This window comes from Leucopleurus acutus (genome assembly GCF_964270905.1).
Source record: "Leucopleurus acutus genome assembly, chromosome: 4".
NCBI lineage: Eukaryota > Metazoa > Chordata > Mammalia > Artiodactyla > Delphinidae > Leucopleurus > Leucopleurus acutus.
Window position 1 is genome coordinate 132746732 of NC_139146.1, and position 21036 is coordinate 132767767.

General features: G+C 41.4%; 1 protein-coding gene across 3 annotated transcripts in view; it reads right to left on the minus strand.

The window, feature by feature from the left end:
* Positions 1-3942: 3942 nt before the first annotated feature.
* The window catches only part of SMAD1 (SMAD family member 1), a 77018-nt gene continuing 59924 nt past the window's right edge, over positions 3943-21036 (minus strand). For all 3 annotated transcript variants that reach the window (XM_082838765.1, XM_082838766.1, XM_082838764.1), the window contains exons 4-7: positions 19146-19262; positions 15810-16031; positions 9209-9465; positions 3943-5300 (exon numbers count right to left, since the gene is read on the minus strand). In XM_082838765.1, coding sequence (XP_082694891.1) covers positions 5157-5300; positions 9209-9465; positions 15810-16031; positions 19146-19262 — 740 coding nt within the window. In that variant the 3' untranslated portion in view covers positions 3943-5156. The remainder of the gene's footprint in view (positions 5301-9208; positions 9466-15809; positions 16032-19145; positions 19263-21036) is intronic.

A 21036-nucleotide genomic window follows, 5' to 3' on the forward strand; every position in this document is an offset into this window, starting at 1 on the left:
TCGACTTCCAGGCCATGTCCCCCACCTCAGCTTTGCCAATGATGCTCTCCCCGGGCTCGAGCTTATTGCTGGTTGAGTCCTCTCTTCAGCACCTGCCGTGGCCTTTCCACTCTTCCTCAGCCCAGCCTTATCCTCTTGTGGTGGATGACCTCACCGAAGAGGCACACATCATCTCACAGGCGTGCGATAGCTCTGTTCTAACACAGCCTTCCTCATATCGTCCTCTCTCCAGCCACCATATTCACTTCCTTGTCTTCTCCGCACCACTAAACGTTTCTAGATTCAATGCTCTTTGCCTCCACTTTTTTAGTCCAGACTCTCTAACCCTTATCTGTTGGCTTTATGCACCACCCCCCAAAACTTCTAAGGTCGCCAGAGACTTCCTAAGTACCAAGCGTAAACCTTTTCTAAGTTCTCACCTTTCTGCATCTGTTCTCTTCATGTCGTTCTTTAAATCCTCCTTATTGACACGCTCCCCTTGGTTTCTACGATTCTTTTCTATGTCGTTAGCTCCTCTCTGCTCCTTGTGTATATGCCTCACCGTAGATTCTCTCCTGGACTCTGGACTGTCATAACCACTTCTAGGTTGAGATGTCTAGGAGCTAAAATTCTAGGGGGGAAGTCCCTAGACTTCCCTAGTCCCTAGTCCCTTTTTAGTATTACATATACAAGATCTTTAATGACCTGGCCCCTTCTTTCCCCTCCATTCCTTCCTTTACCATTGCAAATTGCCCTACACTCCAGCTACACTGCAGTTTTGCCCCCAAAGGTGCCAGGCTCTCCCACACTCTGCCCCTCCTGCCTGGCTCACATCCTTCCCCGGCCATCCCATGCCCATATCATTCCTAGCCAGCACACTAAGACTGAGCCTGCAGGCACCATCTCCTGTTATGTCTTCCCTTACACTTCTGGTCCCGTTTATATCCCCTTCTGGGCCCCTCGCTGTCACAGCACTGTGTCATTGCCTATTCACTTGTCTGCCTCTATCAATAGAGTGCAGGTTCCTTGAGGCAGGGCCGAGGATTTGTTTACTTTTATCATCCTGCACGGTGGCTGGCACAGGACTGGTGCCAGTAACTGCTTAACAAATGGAGCCAATCATCATCTCTCTAATAAGACCAACCTTTAGACCTGAATTTCCTATAGCCTGCTGAGTATATCTCTGCCAGGTTATCATAATCACCTAGTTCAAGGATAACCTTACTTATCAAGGGTTAGTACGGGTGACTTTGTTTCTTCTTTTTGTTTTTCTTGGACTTTTAAAATCTTGCATGAACAAGAACTGCTTTGGTTAAAATTACCTATAAAAATGATCTCTAAAAAGTCAAATGTGTTCTTACTTGTATTGCTTAAGTCACATTTGCTTGCAGGTAACAAAAACACAAATCAAACTACATGAAGCAGAAGAGGGGATTCTCCCTAAAGATTCTGGTGTGTCCCAGGATAGCCAAGAACAGGAACATGGCAGCACTTGGGAAATCCTAGACCCAGGAACCAGGATTCCCTGAGAACCCTATCTCTCTCACTTTTTGTCTCCGGCACAGGTAGCAGAAGAGATGGCAGGAAACAACTCCCAAGGTTTATCATAGCTTCAGCAAGGCACAGAAAAACCCGCTTCCCTATTTCCAGTCCCAGAACAGGCCCCTGCCTGGACCACGTGACAGTAGCCAGAAGGGACATCACATTATACTGTATGGTAAATCCCACAGCAACCCTGTGGGTTGGAGACGGGTCTTTAGAAATTGGTGGGCAGATGCTGGGTGACTGTCACACACACTTCTACTCAGACTGTTCTCTTGCCTCAAAGTTTCAAAATGCTTCCATCTTTCAAGGTTCAACCTTAAACACCACTTTCTCTCTAAAACCTTCATTGATCTCCACTCAGCCGAGTCCGAACATTTTTCTTTCCTCTGTTCTCCTCTATGCTTTTCATTTTGCCTTATCTTATTTTATATTTTTTAAAAATTTTTATTCATTCATTTATTTTTGGCTGTGTTGGGTCTTCGTTGCTGTGCGCGGGCTTTCTCTAGTTGCAGCGAGCGGGGGCTACTCTTTGTTGCGGTGCATGGGCTTCTCATTGCAGTGGCTTCTCTTGTTGCAGAGCATGGGCTCTAGGCGCACGGGCTTCAGTAGTTGTGGCACGTGGGCTCAGTAGTTGTGGCTAGCGGGCTCTAGAGCGCAGGCTCAGTAGCTGTGGTGCACGGGCTTAGTTGCTCCACAGCGTGTGGGATCTTCCTGGCCCAGGGCTCGAACCCATGTTCCCTGCGTTAGCAGGCGGATTCTTAACCACTGAGCCACCAGGGAAGTCCCATTGCCTGTTTTGACAGATGAGGAAATAGGTGCAGAAAAGTTCAGAAACTTGCTGGAGGTCTAATTCTATGAAGTAGTGAAGTGAAGCAGGGCTTCAGGGCCCTCCACTTCTAATCATCCCACCTAGTGCTTTCTTAGGGCAGAAAACATGTCTACTATAAAACAGTTCACATTGCCTTGTTTGTTTGAACTAGCTTAAATTTTTTCTAGTAATCCAAACAAATGGTTGCTTTGACTTTTTCATTCCTTTAGTTAAAAACTTCCTGGAGACTTAAAAGCCTCCTATGGCTGATGACAACAGTCCTAGGATTTCACCAAAAATACAAATAATTGCAGTTGTATGAGGGCCACACTGCCAACTCCTAGGGTCGTGGACCCAGTACATTTCAATCTCCTGGACAATCTGGGGGTTTCACCTGGTAGATCTCCAAGCTGGCTGCCAGCATAGCTACACCACTTAACCCCTTGCATAACTGTCCTAGCAGGCAGCCCCAGGAACTCGGGGAAAGCAAAAAATAGCTGTCCACTAGGAACAAGGTGAGAAATCCTGACCTGAGTTCTTTATTCTTAGACAATTTCCAGTTATACTTCATAGCTGAAGGCTGATAGTTTTATTAATCTCCTTTTATTACAGCTCACCAATCACCACTGTGTATCCAGATCACCTGTGCCAGGAATGATAGCAGGTAAGTGAGAAAACAGAGTACGGGGGGGGGTCTAAGAAAAGAGTGAGCCCATACTTGCATGGCAGTTATGTTTGCCAGGTATATTCAAACACATTTTTCTTCCCATAGATCCTCCCCTCAACCTGTCCTGTGATGAGGACACGACGACATTATCTCCATTTGACAGATAAGGACACAGAGGTTCACAGAAGTGAAATGCCCTAGCAAAGCATGAATGTGTGTTATAACAGAGGTCTTCCATTCAGGGCTTTCTACACTTACACCATGATGCTTTTGGAGACAGCAAGATGCAGCAGAAATTTCTGCTTGGTCCTAGTTTGGGGAATAGAAGGGGCTGATAAATACCTCTGGGAAAGAGGTACAAAAATGTACAGGAGAAACAGTGGCATCTATTTGGCCAGGGAAGAATCTGAGTCTCCCCAAATCTGTGTCCTTCGTGGGCAAACTCCATTTTGGGGGTGAGGTGGGGCTGAGAGAGAGAGAGAGGATGGGCTCATCCCAGTCACAAGTAGATGGCAGAAGCGATCATCCTGTCTCGCTGCAGTTTTAGTTCTCCTTCTTCCCCCAATGTTACGTCCTTTCACATTCATCCTTGCATCTTCATCTGAAGTTTAGAAACTGGGACTTTTGGTGGACTGAGAGGCATCCACCAATAATGGCCGCTACAGACACTGCTCACACGAGAAGGTATGTTTAGATCTGGAATTCCAGGTTGTGCAAGTTAGCTTTTTCTTAATTTCTAAAGTTCCATATGTCTTTTCTTTTCTGATTTAAAGTGACTCTGCTCTTTTCATGATTCAGTCTCCCTGTCTCTGCAATTTAGGTTTTCAGTCATCTAGTTTGTTATGTTTGGCAAAGAATATTTGAGAAAAATCTCTCAAGAGAGTGGTGAACTTTATTAATTTTAAAATCTTGTGTGTGAAGAAAGGAAACAACAAAGTTTTAATCAAAGTAAGCAATAATGACAGGTTTATTTAAAATTTCCAGTAGAGAAAACCCACTAGTTTTGGAATAAAAGTACTCAATGTACGAGAGCGTAAGTGAATATAAAAGATTAGCAGAAGAAAAATAAAACCAAACACAGTACAAAAAAACTTAAAAAGTTTGAAATGGATTTAAACTGAGATGTTCCTTAAATCCTCCAAATATTTAACAGAGTTACTAGGTTTGGCAAACAATTCACTTGAAAATTAAAGCCTATTTCTGTATTGTAAACTCCATAAAAACTCCTTATTAAATTCAAGCACTCCATACAATTGGTACTGAAACATACAGGCAGTCAATTTCAGAATAGTAGGAATTATTCATTTGCTCTCACAGTTATATGAATTAACCAGCTGCATAACTGTTTTTTGGAGAGGATGGGACAGAAGATGAAAAAAAAAAAGGTAGGATAAAATCTCTAAAAAATTGAAACACAGCAAAATTCAGACATCAGTTTGTTTCTTTAAAGCAACAAACTGAATTTTTACAGTATATTCTACATTTGTCATTTCCCTCTCCCCCCGCCCCCTCCAATACTCCTAAATCCACTAGTCTAATCAATTCTTAACTTCCAAATATTCTGTACATATATATTTAGCAAAGAGCATATGCCTAACATTATTCTGACAGCATTATGGTCAGCATACAATTTTAGAAAGATTACTATGTATATCACCAAGATTAACCTTTACTTAAAAAAACGAACAAACAAAAACCATTACTAAACAAATAGTTTTAAAATATTATGAAAACCCATGTGAGAAGACTCCACATGGGCTCTAAACCTGATAAAAACACACGTCAGAAAGACTATTAATGCTCAGCTTCTGCCAAACGATGACCTTAAAGTGCCAAACACAACAGAATCTCTTAGGACCGTTTTTCCAATAGATGATTTGTCCCTGGCTTGGCCATCTCTCCTTTAACTATACACGAAGTCCTGCTAAAAGTATGCATTTTAGTTGATTTTACAACAGAATGTTACAATGTAAACTAAACAGGTTCTTATATCAACAGTATGTTACCCAGGTTTTTAAATTTCTGAATCCAACAGTTGGTCACAGAGGTCAAGTATTATCAAGGCTCCTTTGTCAGTTCAGATGGTGTCTGACTCATCCATCCTTCAAGTACATGCAAGGCTCAATAGTTTTCAAGAGGCAGAAGCCCGAGGCCGTTTTAAGACACAGATGAAATAGGATTATGAGGTGAACCCATCTGGGTAAGAACTTTATCCAGCCACTGGAGGGGGCCATGCAGATGGATCTCAATCCAGCAGGGGGTGCTAGTAACATCCTGGCGGTGGTATTCTGCTCCCCAACCCTAGAAACAACATGGGAGGTCATTTAACTTGTTTGACTCAGTGGTTCAACTTATGAAGTAAAAAGAGCTCCCATAATCAGACACTCCGATTAAAGATCCGGTTCTCTCCACAAGACAAACGTGCACAAATGTGCACACACGATTTGGCAGGCAATTTCACAGCTCCCCAGAGGCCATCCATGGGTTCCAGATTAAGAAGTACTGGTCTTGGGGAATGAAAGTTTCAAACTACATTATAAGCCTGTTGTAATAAAGATACTTTCTAACTTTCATTTTTATTGCCCATTATCTCACCGATAATATTGTGACAGATGTTGTTAAATTCTCATTTCATCATCAAGGAAATAAGGAAAAAGGCATGTAAGACAAACTGACATTCTGTTTCTTCCTATTTAGCCACTGAAGTCTCTATAAACACAGAGCTTGACCTTTCAATCTCTAAGCAAAACTGGCAGGAGCATGTAAGTATCCAAAAATCTATTAGTAACACCTAGCCATTGCCCTGAATCATCTGTACGAGAGGGTAGCTTGCCAGGCAGCTTCAGGATTACTGAATTAAGACATGAAAGCTGACAGAAGCAAGTCCCTGTACAAAAGAGAAAAATAGTTTTGCCATTGCAAAGATCAAAACCTCACTGGTATGGTGGATGATGGCATACAAGGGCCTGATAAACCCTTGTTTCCTGAGGGATGTCAGACAAGGCCAGGTTCTATTTATCTCTGCTATCTACCTACCCCAGGAATTTCAAGAAACGTATCTGAATATCAGAACTTTCAAGAGAAAGTTGTGATACATGAACTGCATATGTATAAACATCCATGCATTTGTACATATATCAACAAACTGCTAAGTTTAATCAGAAGATTTATGTGCATGTTTCCTACATTAGATAGTAAGTTCTTTGAAGGCAGAGACCAGATCTTATTTATCTTTGATCTCAAACATCTAGCACAGTGACTGGCACAAAGCAGAAGCTCCAGGAACACTTGTTCAGCTGAAATGACTTGGAGTTTTCAGCTATGCGGAGTTTACTATGCAACTAATTTATAAAGTATGTGTTTTATATTAAAGTCCAAAAATGATCATCTTTAAAAAATAGTACAAAATTGGCTATTAATATTAGTAAAACGTTCTATATCCTTTCTCTAGGATGCTAAGTGTGAGAGGGCAAAGTATGCAGTCCTTATGATAATAAAGAACAATGTTGTACCATGTGTAAATTTTTTGTTGCTAATGTATAATAAAGTAGCTGCCCTTTGTCATGTCAGCAGGGGGATTAAAATAAGATGTTTATCTTTAACTCTCCAAATCCAGCTTCCTAGCTATGTCCATTATAGCCTGTATAACCCTTCATTCCAATACTTACCACTTTATATTATAATTAAACACAGACTGGGCCATCAGCATCTTGAAGCTAGACACTTTAGGTGCTTTTTCATCTCTGTATTAATTCTCTGGAATGGTGCTAAAAATGTTTGCTGAATAAATGAAATCTAATACATTTTTAATGCATATCTCTGCATTATAAACACTTTTTATCAGCGTAACGGTGGTTTTTACTTGTGTAAAAGTCAATACTTAAAAATGTGTAAAAGTAAAATCATTAAAATTGATTGGGTAATCCATAAGAAATAAGTTTGAGGAGAAAGCCAATTAGAGCATTGGAGTCATAAATTCTCCTAGAGTGGTCCTTCAATAACAATAGACTTATCAAGGGACCTCAGTAATGATCACCACAGTTCCCCAACTGCAGCCACACTTTTTTTTTTTTTTTTTTTGCGGTACGCGGGCCTCTCACTGTTGTGGCCTCTCCCGTTGCGGAGCACAGGCTCCGGATGCGCAGGCCCAGCGGCCATGGCTCACGGGCCTAGCCGCTCCACGGCATGTGGGATCTTCCCAGATCGGGGCACTAACCCGTGTCCCCTGCATCGGCAGGCAGACTCCCAACCACTGCGCCACCAGGGAAGCCCGCAGCCACCCATTTTAAAAATAATGAACGTGGGGATCAGGAAGGAATCGCGGGTCCTTAATCACACACACACAGAACTAGAACCTGGATCTCCTGACTCTCAAGAGGTCTTCTTTCCTCCATATCAATAAAAACAACAAACACAAACAATGCTGGCAACTCACTGTCCTCATTTTAAAATTCATTTCAGTCAAAATGCTAAGTCAACAATTAAACCGTGCACATTACTAATGGATGAGAAAGCTCTTTGTAGTCTCATAGGTACATAGCATAGAGGTAAACCTCTTGAAAAGGTAAAAAAAAACCTCCTTCAATACTAAAAAGTTCTGGACTCAGCTATAAGAAACTGTTGAATTGTGTTTCAAGAAAACACACTGAAAACCTGCTAATGTGACTCAAAGAAGTAGGGGAAAAAATGATATTCAGGGAAAGATACCTTTGACGTAAAGGATGATTAACCAAGTAAGGTTCCAAAGTTACCCTCTGTAATAAATACAGCACAGAACAGGTTTAACAACAAGTTCTGTGAGCTTCTGAAGAGAGGATATGAAAGGTGACTGCCTCGCCCAAATATATAATTAGTTTTGTTTCTCAGAGTAACAGAGGAGGAAAATCTGTCTTTGAGGATTCAGAGCCAAGTCAGTCAGCCACTAGAATAAGTTTCTGACTCATAAATTTAATCAGACATATGAGTTTCTTTTTTCCATTTCGATGGCATCTTAAAACTTTTTATTTCTCAGAGGCAGAAGAGGAGGCAAAAAAGAGATCAATTCTTGTGAGCGATGTCTGTAACCTTCACCCTCCTCGAACCTCACAGCACAACCCTAGCGCTGAGGCAAGGGCCTTATTAACTCTTGAATATAAGAAAATCGGGGGAAGGGGGGGCTGGGATGTAGTGAGAGAGTAGCTTTGCCATATACACACTACCAAACGTAAATGGATAGCTAGTGGGAAACAGCTGCATAGCACAGGGAGATCAGCTCGGTGCTCTGACCACCTAGAGGGGTGGGATAAGGAGGGTGGGAGGGAGACGCAAGAGGGAGGGGATATGGGGCTATATGTATACGTACAGCTGATTCACTGTGTTGTATAGCAGAAACTAACACAACATTGTAAAGCAGTTATACTCTAATAAAGATGTATTTAAAAAAAAAAAGGATGAGTGTCATATGGGACAGAGCCACCCCCAGTGGCACTCATACTAGATCAGTGCATCCCTTGCCCACCCATATGTACCTGAGAATAAATTATTGTTTTTTGGGAAAAAAAAAAAAAACAGAAAATCACAAGCTTTACTGGAACCACTAAAAAACTGACCAATCAAAAATAAATCTCAGTGTGATGAACTTTTACTCTCACACACAAAAAAGACCACTTGCTTATTGCTGAAACAAAAGTAACAAGTGTCACCGTCCTAAAAGTACTAACAAGCATAGCATTAAAAAAAAAGAGGGGTGCGTTTATAGAACTGATCTCTGGGAATTCCCTGGCGGCCCAGGGGTTAGGACTCTGCGCTTTCACTGCCAAGGGTGAAGGTTCAACCCCTAGTCAGGGAACTAAGATCCCTGAAGCCACGTGGCACAGCCAAAAAATAAATAAACAAAAAAATTAAAAGAACTGATCTCATAAGACAACCATGCATTTAAAGCATATACTTTATATATATATATATACATAATAACATATTCTAATAGTATTACAATAGCTAAAATAGTGCTACTTGAATAAGGAAAAGTTATTAAAGCCTGCTACTACTAACATTTAACACAAACACTCCTATATTCCAATGATACTTTCCGCATAGTTGACATCCTTGTTAAAGGTTAAAAATGTCTAGATAATAAGTTGGTGTCTATGGACACATATCAAGAGGATATAGATTTACATATAACACGGAAGTGCATTAAACCCTGACTAGAGGAATCAGAGCTCACTTACCTTCACAAAGCTCATGCGAATAGTACACATTTTTGTGAGCTCATAGACTGTCTCGAAGCCATGGTTCACAGACTGTGCCAGTAACTGAGCAAATTCTTGGTTGTTAAAAATTTTCAAACTACACCCACTAGGGATCTTGCAAACAGTAGTGGGATGAAATCCATGATGGTAGTTGCAGTTCCGACTCTGCACAAAGATACTACTGTCACTGAGGCATTCAGCATATACCTCGCCTCCGACATAATAAAGATGAACTCCTGCAGGGAGACAAAGCATAGAGTGTGGTCATTATCGCTTTTCACAGCTGAAAAGCATCCGTGTAGCTTCAGAATGTAAATTTACGTGGTTGATTCGATAAACAGACATTCTCCAAGTCTTGCACAATTGATAAAATCTTAGTTAACTGTATTAGTTAATACAATGTCCATATGTCAACATGCATGTCTAGAAGGTTGTAGGAAATAACACAACAAAGTCTCTTAAAAATAAGTAACAGAGTGCAGCAATTTCATTTTGAAAAGCACTTAATGCCTATTTGGCCATGAATTGAGAGCAAATTCTCACTTTAAAAACATAGCACAATAAAGCTGAACTTGATCATGGGATCCTACGCATATTCTTTACATAAGCTCTCTTGTATTTATTTTGCAGCTAAGCTTTTCAAAAAATTTTAGGGTAGGGGAAGGGAGGAGCGAGAGGAGTAAAAGAACTAGAAAACCCCAGGTGGAGGAAGTACTGCTGAGAAGTGTAAGATGTAAGGTCCAGGGCTTCCCTGGTGGCGCAGTGGTTGACAGTCCGCCTGCCGATGCAGAGGACGCGGGTTCGTGCCCCGGTCCGGGAGGATCCCACATGCCACGGAGCGGCTGGGCCCGTGAGCCATGGCCGCTGAGCCTGCGCGTCCGGAGCCTGTGCAACGGGAGAGGCCACAGCAGTGAGAGGCCCACGTATCGCAAAAAAAAAAAAAAAAAAAAAAAAAAAAGATGTAAGGCCCAGGGGGGAAAAAACCTAGAAAAAGTAATTCATACTGTGTGGAATCTGATCTCACTCAACTATTATCTGCTCCAAACTTCTTCCTGTGAGACCTAGAGTGCCAGGAGTGTAGGAAATTGATCTTACCCAGCCTTTAAAAAAACGAAAGGGGAAAAAACCACTCTGACAAAACCCCACACCATTATAGGCCACCCAGCAAACAGTCACATCCCGTGTGGCTTTCAGTGATGGACCTTGCAGGTAACTCTGGCAAAGCTTAGTCAATGCAAGAACCTATTGTCTCATCCAAAATACTATGTGCTCATATGTGGAATCCAAAAAAACCAGTAGTACTGATGAACCTAGGGGCAGGGCAGGAATAAAAGACGCAGACGTAGAGAACGGACTTGAGGACACAGTGGGGGGAAAGGGAAGCTGGGACAAAGTGAGAGAGTGGCATGGACATACATACACTACCAAATGTAAAATGGATGGCTAGTGGGAAGCTGCTGCATGGCACAGGGAGATCAGCTCAGTGCTTTGTGACCACCTAGAGGGGTGGGATAGGGAGGGTGGGAGGGAGACTCGAGAGAGGGGATATGGGGATATATGTATACGTATAGCTGATTCACTTTGTTGTACAGCAGAAACTAATACAACAGTGGAAAGCGATTATACTCCCATAAAGATATTAAAGAAAGAAAGAAGGAAAAAAATGCAAGTCGAGCTGATGGCTGTGTCTACAGGGCTGTCATGATTTGAGTGAACTAAAGTATTTTAGAAAAATGAAAAAAAAATACTATGTGCTGTGTTGATATGTATACACAATGGCTAAGACTGCTGTAACAATTAAATAGCTGCTGGAGCAGAAGCCCATTTTTCTGTCTGATGTAGAGAAAACAATTTAAGGGTGTGTGTCTGTTTGCTACTTTTTTCCTGATTATAAAAATGAGGAATTTTCATTTTAGAAAATTGAGAAAGTAAAGCAAAATATAAAGAAGCAGAAAACATTATCACTCCTTTAGAGGTCCAGAGGCAGTAACTGTGAATACACATCGTATTCGGTCTTGAGTATCATTAAACTTTCTTTGCAAACATCTAACATATCTCCACCATTGAATGACTACAACAATTTATTTAAAGGATTCTCCCATCATTGGACCATTCTGCTGATACTAATTTTCTGCTATGATAACAATGCCATGATGAATGTCTCAGCATAATTTTTGATAATATCGTTAGGAGCAATTCCTGGAAGTTATGTCATTGGATCGAAGGCTCTTGATTCACTTTGCCGGAGCACTTGTATCAATATACACTCTCTCCAGCAGCAGATGAGTGCCTTTCTCACTTCACCCGTGCCAGTACTGAGTCTGAGTTTAAAACAACAACAAAATTCCCCTAATTTATAGCTGGAAAACAATATTGTTTTAATTTGCACGTGAGCCTTGATACACTCTCCTCTGTTTACTAGCCATCTGTGTTTCTCTTATGGATTTACTGTTCATATTTCTTACTTATTTATTCCTCTGGGGTTCTAGTATTTTTATTATTTTTTTAATGAGCTGCGCATGTGGGAAAGATATAAATAATTTATTTCTTATTTGTTTCCCCGTTAGTCCTTTGTCTTTTAATTTTGTTCACGGTACCGTTTTTCTTTAACCTACAGAAGTTTGAAATCTTTAAGTAGACAAATCTCTTGCGATCTTTCTGTTGCTTTTTATGCTTAGAAAATCTCTGCCACTCTTTTTTTTTTTTAAAGCATTTTCCAGTCTATCTCATCCTTTTCTTTTTTTTAATTTATTTAATTTTTGTCTGTGTTGGGTCTTCCCTGCGGTGCACGGGCTTTTCTCCAGTTGCAGAGAGCGGGGGCCACTCTTCATTGTGGTGCATGGGCTTACTGCGGAGTAGTTATGGCACGCAGACTCAGCTGCTCCGCAGCACGTGAGATCCTCCCGGACCGGGGCACGAACCCACGTCCCCTGCATCGGCAGGCAGACTCTCAACCACTGCACCACCAGGGAAGTCCTCTCTGCCACTCTTGATCAATATATGTTCTTCTAGTTTTTCAATAGCTTGCCTTAAAAAATAATTCAACTCACTAATCCATTTGCATATGTGGAATGGGGCAGGGTTTCTACCCCCAGCCTCCCCCCAAAGCTAACTTTGTTATTGCAGGACCACTGGAAGACTCTACTAATTTGTTATGCTTCACTTATCATACATTAAATTTTTAAATACAGTATAGTCTGAGTTTACTTTATTCTATTGTTCTCTCTACACACCGATTTAATTGTAGTTTCATAATCTTTCATTAATCGTCACCTTGAGAATTTTTTCTTTACTCTTCCATTAAAAAATTTTAGCTATTTTCACTTATTTATCCTTCTGGGTAATATGCAGAATACATCTTCCAACTTTCAAAAACAAAACATTGTGATTCTGACATGGATTGTTTAAACTATGAATTAAATTAGGAAGAATGAATATCCTTAAACTGTTCTCACAATATTAAGCCTTTTCTTTAAGGAACACAGACTACCTATTTATTATTCAAATTTTCTTTCGCTCTCAGTGAAATTTGGTTTTCTTTACATAATTCTCATATGTTGCTGGTTCAGATTATTTACCCATTCTGCTGCTACTGAGAATGTAATTTTCCTCTCCATTATATTTGCTAACTGGTTATTGCCAGATTAAAGAAAACTGATATATAATTTCTAAAACTAGAGTCGAGGCGTCTGGAACAATTTGAAATAACAGCATTCCCAGAATCCTTATTTTCTTCCTAATTGTTAATAGGAATGTTCCAGAGTACAATGGCTTTTTACTACATTGGAGTAATGGTCAACTTTAGAATATAATGAAAACTATGTCCCTCTGTTCCAAATGTATGCAAAACTGTGTTTATATACAATTTCAGGGGTTTACAGACCACAGAAAGATACCCATACGATATGAACCTGAGTTCTGACATTTCATCATTAGATGTGTAGTTTAGGCTTATATTTTTTCCTGAAGCCTACTACGGAATTATCTATCAGTTCCTGTTTTAAGAGTTGTTGTTTTTGTTTCCAGGATTCAATGTTAAACTTCATCTCAAATGTCTTTTAAGCACCTATTGAATAACCTTTTAATTTGTTCTAAATTTCATAGTAGGTCATTTAAAAAAACTTTTACTCTGGAAATAATTTCAAAACTTACAGAAATAGAACAAACAACAAAGAAAAACAGAACAAAGAACACCCACACAACCATTCTCCAGATTCACCTGTTGGGACAGTTCACTCCATATGCTTCATCATGGGTACCTCTGTCCTCTCTATTCTTCCACACACACCCTCATATACACACACATAGGTACATACATGTATACATTCGGACACAGGATTGTTTTAGGTGGATAGATATCTCTATCTATAAGCATAAGATACATATATAATTTCCTCCTGAACCATTTCATCATGGTCCTTTACCCCTACATACTTAAGTGTGTATTTCCTAAGAATAGGGGTCTTCTCTTACAAGCCACAGCATAATCAGCAATGCCACTGCATTTAACACTGATGTAATACTTCTATCTTATCTACCACTCATATTCTAATTCTGTCTGCTGACCCCAATAATGCTCTTTGTAGTACTTTTCCCCTGTCTGCTGCAGGATCACGTCCAGGGGCAGATTATTACATAGAGCTGTCATGTTTCTTTAGCCGTTTTAATGTGGAACATTCTCACACCTTTGTCTTTCGACATCAGTATTTTGGAAGAATACAGTCCCTTCTCACCCTTTGTGTCTGGGGTCTGTCTGAAGGCACCCTGAGATTCGATTCAGATCTGCATGCTCAGTTGGATTTCTGTGTAGGTGATGTTACTCCCTCCTCAGAGCACCACAGCTGGAGGTTCACGACCTCCATCTGCCTCTCACTGGCGATGATAATTCTCATCGCCTAGTCAAGATGTTGTCCAATTTCTCCACTAAATAGTTACTGCAAAATGGGGACTTTCTAACTCCACCAACTCACCCTGCATTTACCAGTCAGCCTTCCCCATTCATTTATTTATCTGTTATTGGCATGGACTTATGGATTACTATGGGTTTCCAGTGGTTTAAAACTCACTACTGTATTTAATTATTTTGGTGCTCGAACTATCACAGAGTTGGCCAGTGGAAGCCCCTCCAAGTTGGCTCCTGGGAAATGCCTCCATCATGTGCATAAGTATTTGTTTACTTTCGGACATAACAGAACGTTTCGGCTCATCTTCCATCTACCTGTCTCAGCCTTGGAGTCAGCCCTTTCTCCAAAAGCCCTGGTTCCTCTTAGCAGCCATGGAGTTAAGAGATGATGGTCTGAGCACTGTATGTGCTTATTACTACTGGGTATCTTTGCCTCTTGGCCCTCTCAGCAGACAGATCAGAAACTATATGCATGCAGAGACACATCCACATATGCCTTCATACACGTGTACAGGAGTACATAAACATGCATGTACACATTATTAAAATCACGATCTCACACTGCTACCTCCACACGGTTTATTTTTTACCCTTCTCCACACTTGTATGTCTCTTCTTTTTTTTTTTTTTTTTTTTTGTGGTACGTGTGCCTCTCACTGTTGTGGCCTCTCCCGTTGCGGAACACAGGCTCCGGACACGCAGGCTCAGCGGCCGTGGCTCGCGGGCCCAGCCGCTCCACGGCACGTGGGATCTTCCTGGACTGGCGCACGAACCTGTGTCCCCTGCATCGGCAGGCGGACTCTCAAACACTGCGCCACCAGGGAAGCCCTGTATGTCTCTTCTTATTCCACAGTGAAAACCCAGGTTTACCCCAACAACCACACATTTAGTCATTTGCTTAATATTATAATACATCTTAAAATTTCATAACTGTCTCCTTCATACTGTCACTAAATAATCAAGTCTATTAAAAAGAGTTCAGGGGCTTCCCTGGTGGCGCAGTGGTTGAGAGTCCGCCTACCGATGCAGGGGACATGGGTTCGTGCCCCGGTCCGGGAGGATCCCACGTGCCGCGGAGCGGCTGGGCCCGTGAGCCATGGCCGCTGAGCCTGCGCGTCCGGAGCCTGTGCTCCGCAAAGGGAGAGGCCACAACAGTGAGAGGCACGCATACCGCAAAAAAAAAAAAAAAAAAAAAAAAAAAGAGTTCAGGACTTGTTTGCAGTCGCTCTACCTTACCTGGCTCAGGCTGAGGTTCTATAGCCAAATACTATATATTCATAAGTTATTTTGAATTAGTTCTTTTTTTTTTCCCCCAGTGGGTCATGGTATTCATTTGAAATACATTTGGTTTACTTGTTTTCATTTGCTTTTTGCTTTTAGTTTTAGGTTGTAAAGAATTTTTTAACAGCTATTTCATTCTTTGGCAAAACACGTGATAGAATGGTGTCCCCGGATAGCAAATCACTATTCCAGCTATAATTATTATGAGTCAGGAGACCGCAAAAATCGCTGATTGGAAAATGAAGAACTTCCTGATAATACAAATTGAAAAAATATTTATAAACCGTACCGGCAAGTGTATATCATCTGGTACTGACTCCAGGAACGACTGGTGAGTTGTGGGGGAAGAGGGACACGACAGACAAACATTTGAGAGAGGTTCCAGTGAAAGCTCACCTTTCCCGATATGTCGCCTCGTGTTTTCGATAGTGGAATTCCGGTTGACGTTGGAGAGCAGCCCAAGGCAGAAACGGTTCTTGTTGTTGGAAGGATCGGTGAAGCCATCCACCAGCACGCTCGTGGAGGAGGCATGGAAAGCTTCGCCCACACGATTATTGAGCTCGTAGTAGACAATAGAGCACCAGTGTTTTGGTTCCTCATAAGCAACTGCTTGAACATCTTTAAGAAAGAAAAGCTGAGAGTCAACCACGGTGAGTGCCCTGGGCTCTCAAAAACTGAAACTTGTGTGGTGAAGTTGGCTCAGGGTCGTGGAATGAAGATGTGAAGAAGCCACTGCTATGATGATGTATAGAGTTCATCTCTGATCTCAGAAGCAGGTACTCCTTGCTAAGTGCGACATTCACCTTTCACTGGAAGATATTTTCTCCAGTGGCCATCAGATAACCAAGACACTGGCTGAGCAAGCAGACGAGCAGCATGTGCTGAACGCTCTGTAATTCACCAAAATGGAAATGACCCCACCACCGACCCTGGCTCACCATCTAAAGAGACGCAACAAGTGGCAAGTGAAAAAACAAGTGCGGAGAGAACAATAGAGGACAGGAAATGTGCCAAAGGTGCTGGCACAAAGAGGAATTACTTTGGACAACGCCTCAGTATGCTGACGCTTTTTCAAAGCAATGAAAATCAGTTTCTAATTATTGATAAGAAGTTACCTTACTTCACATTCGGTTGCCAATAACTCTCACAGCTACAGCTTTGCTCCAGTCCTCAAGCTCAGGAAGAAATCCTGCCAGCTGGCCATTCTTACAGGATGAATCATATCTCTCTCATCCAGATTTCATGCTAACTTCCTTATATTTGCTTTAAGTCATGCAGAGCAGGTGTGTTTTGTCTCTCCATTCCCAGAATGGGCCAACAATGGAAATTACCCAGCTTTACTGACAGGATGCAGCTTGTTAAGTCAAATCTCTTAAGACTAACAAATCTCCAAACAGAACATGCTTCTAAACATTTGCAACTAAAAAGTTCTAAAGATAAGTTCCTTCTGTAGTAAAACCTCTTATACCAGTGCTTTAGCAATTCCAGGAATACAAACCATATGTATCTAGTATGCCAATATGTAATGATCTGAGGTTTATGAAGACTTGAGTGTACAATCTTAAAAAAAAAAAAAAAGAGAAAATCCACATTGGAAGCACGAACTCTAACTGTTAAGGGAGAATGACCTCTGCGTTCTTCACATCAACCTCCACGAATATTAAAATGAGCTTTACTGTAGAATTCGGTAAAGAAAATGATCATTAAGAAAATCCACACATACAGTAACTGCTTTATACACTTAAGCAGGTAAGCTGAACACAAACACACACCATCTTCCCTGTTTGCTAAGTGTTATCCCATGTCAATAAGCTGTATTTCAAAGAGCAAAGTTTTAGTGATTTACAGGTGCCAAATCTTAAAGAAGACTGCAACATCATAAAGAGAAGGCTTTTTTTTTTTTTTCCGGCTGTGCCGCACGGCAGGCGGAACTTCCCCGACCACGGATCAAACGCGCACCCCCTGCACTGGAAGCTCGGAGTCTTAACCACTGGACCATCAGGGAAGTCTAAGAGAGGGCTTGAATCAGCTATCAGGATTGCTCACAGGCCTATTCATCCAGGTTGGAGGCTGACAATTGTTTTTTCTGTAAAAGGCCAGAAAGGTCTTGGGGGCCACGTGGTCTCTATGGCCCCTATTCAACTGTGCCCTAGCTGTGCAAAAGCAGCCACAGATAATATGTAATAAATGAACACAGCTGTGTCCCAATAAAGCTTTATTTACAAAAACAGGGAGCAGGCTGAAGTGGCCCGTGGGCTGCAGTCTGCTGACCCCTGCTCCAGGAAAACCACCAAAGTATAACAACCACAAGGCCAATAGCCCGTCCTCATGAAAATATTAAGTGTAAACTTATTCTAATGGGGAAAGAATTTTAAGCCATTTAAAGGAAAAATTTTAAAGCAAATTGAAGGTCTGTTTCCTGAAATCAGACATTTTGGGCTTAGCCACCATGGCTGCAGGTCCACAGGCTTATAACTGTTTCACAGTGCTGTGCCCATTCTCTCCTGCTATTCTGTTCCCCAAATACACATTCCAAGGATGTGTGAGACAAGAGTTATTTTCCCCAACCAAAATCTTTGTCAACTCATAATTTTATGTTTGAGAGTATATTCTAGAGATTATCAAAATACAGAACTAATAAAAAGATGACAGACAGCCAATAAAAAAGATATAAGAAATGTTTACAGATTAAAAAGGTGTAAATTCCAATTTATTACACTGCACACTGAAGGAAGGTTCTTTGAGTTCATCCACAACTTTTAAGAAGTTAAAAGATATCAGCAACTCTGACAAGGTCTGAGGTATCTGCAGACCTTTACTGAAAAAGTGATAGGAATGAGATAAGACATACCTAGCAATGAAATGGCTTTTTAACTTCAATTTGCATTAAATGAATACAAATTGAATGAGCCATCTCTGCCGCTGCTGAGCGGGCCAGCGAAGCACTTTCCTCCAGGGGAGGTTACCTGGGGACAGTTTCACTCAATGTGTGGTCATGACTTCTTACAGATGCTCAGGGATTCTCCCAACGCTTATTTACCCGAGTTCCCTGCTCGCTTAAGCCTCTGCAGACCTGGCAGAATGATGGCATCCTCCTCTCAGACACTGCCAGGGATCACAAAGACCCACCCTCTATTAGAGAGGAAAAGAAGTCAGCTCCTCAGGGTTAAGAAAAGGAAAAACATGCGCCTCCCACCCCTTCTTGTAACAAGGTAAGAAACAAACAAATAGAGCAAGAAGGGAACAAAAGCTATTAGTTTGTTTCAGCTGCAGCTATACATAGATGAGGCCTAGAAAATAGATGGGGCTTATGAATATCTATTCCAACGACCAAAGAACCTTTTGGAAAGCCTTGTTATACGAACTTTAAATTTTGGAAATCACCAGTGAAAACTCTAGTTTTACGTTCTTTTTTCTCCCTCAACGTCCTTTGTCTTTCACATAAAAATACTCTTTTATCACCAATTCAAAAGTATTGAGTATTGAAGTTATAAACAGATGACTGCACAATTGTATCTAGGCCTTCATTAGTTAAATCAGTGCGCCTGTTCTTCACATAAAAGGCTTATCTGTAATCCAAAGAAGTCTTTCCATTGAGCTTCTCTTACTATAAGTGCTTATCTTTTTCAAATAGCTATCTTTTTAAAGACTAATAAAAATCTGTGAGAGAAAGCAACACTTGGACAGATAAACTTCAGACTCTGAAAGGGAATGAGCAGCAATTCGTTTTACCTCCTCTGTTGACTTCTGAGGGCAGTGAAGGCGCCATTATATTTGTGTCCATGGGCTGAGAGCCATCCTGGGTTATGGGATCTTCAGGAGGCAGATACGCAGGTGGAGGTGTATCGGCTACAAAATTTGGAAAAAAGCTCTGGTAAACACACGTGCTTAAAACATATATTCTCTTCGGTGCCGAAATTCTTAAGAGATTAAGTTGCCATTTCAACCTCCCCATCGGAAGATTAGAGGCTACAGGCGCTGGACCGGGTGTACACTTTTTGAAAATTACTACCATCTTATGCAATAAATAATCTTACACAATTGTAGTGAAGATTCAGTGGGATGAAAGCACCGTATGCCAGTTCTAGAAGTTGTCTGCCTATCGAGGATCATGCCATTTTAAAACAATCAGAAGGGCATTTAAACATGCTTTCACCCAACCCACCTTAAAAGGGCCTCTGCATTTCATCATTTCCCTGGTGGACGGAAAACCTTCGAAAGCTACGCAGGACTTCTTAAGAAAAGGAGCTTCAGGGTGTCTTGCATTAAATCTATGGGCTCTTAAGGATTTATCAACTGAGTTTCATTACAGCCAACTTACTGACTCCAACTGTGAATTTCCCATGACTTCAAGAAATCTGCTGGGACTACCTTCTCCCTACCCACTTAAATATATATAACAGATTCACTTTGCTGTACACCTGAAACTAACACAATGTTGTAAATAAACTATACCCCAATAAAAATTTTTTAAAAATCTTCTGTACCCATATTAAAAAAAATAATAATCACGAGTTTCAAAATCCCTAGTAGCAGAATAATAGGAAAGAAATCAGTTTGTCGCAACTATCTTCTATTTCAGAATTTGCATACATGTTTCTCCTGGAAAGCTCACAGCTAACTGGCAAATAAGAGGCAAAGAGTGTGATTTTTGAAACAAAGAACACTAACACAAGTCTTGTGCTTTCTTAAATAAGGATTTCCCACAAACAATCCTTTGTGGTGGAAAAACAAGTTCCTCATGGGCTATGGTGAGCTCACCTCATACCACTTAGCACATACAACAGAGCAGGGAACAAAGCTTCACCTCAAAGAACCACCAATAGCTTGGACAGGTACTCTAGACCACTCAGGGCAACCATCAAATAGAAAAAGCGAACACTACTCTTTCAGAGTTTCTCAAGAGATTTCCCAGACTGACTTTCCAGCTGAATCACAACCTGGCCACTTCTACCGTCCAGGTGCTAACAAGCCAGGCCTCAGAGCACAAAGACAGGACTATGAGGACCTGATCTGGATGTATTTTCCACCCTTTCTCCAGCTTTTTAAAATTCAGCTTCTTCCCTGCAGCTGTAACACTGCCTCTGCTTTACTTCCAGCCAGGAATGAAGACAAAGAGCCTCCTCTGAGACCAAATCCAATACCATTTCTGCAAACAAGCTGGTGAAAACTTCATCAACGACTTAAGGCATCAGCGTCCCTGGGAGGCACCAGATACTCTGGGTGATGCTCTGCTCTCCCCACAAGGTCCTCCTCCCACCCCTTCAGCTTTCTCTGCTCCATATTTCCTCTACTTGGCCTGTGCCTTAATCCCTGACAGCTGGGGACAAGGTGTAAATTCAAGCAATAATCTTCAGTTTTTTCACTCTTGGGCCCACCCTGGGTCTGCCACTGCTCCACAGCCTTCCAAAACAATCTCCTTACCACTAACCTGTTCCTCAAACCCAGCGGGTCCAGGAGGGAGTGCGGTGGATAGCAGATTACCAGATGATACTAGTTTGATTTTGAAACAAGTCTATCCCTCACCCTCATCTTAAACCATTTTCGACCGAAAAACAAACAGTGCAGGGGCTTCCCTGGTGGCGCAGTGGTTGAGAGTCCGCCTGCCGATGCAGGGGACACG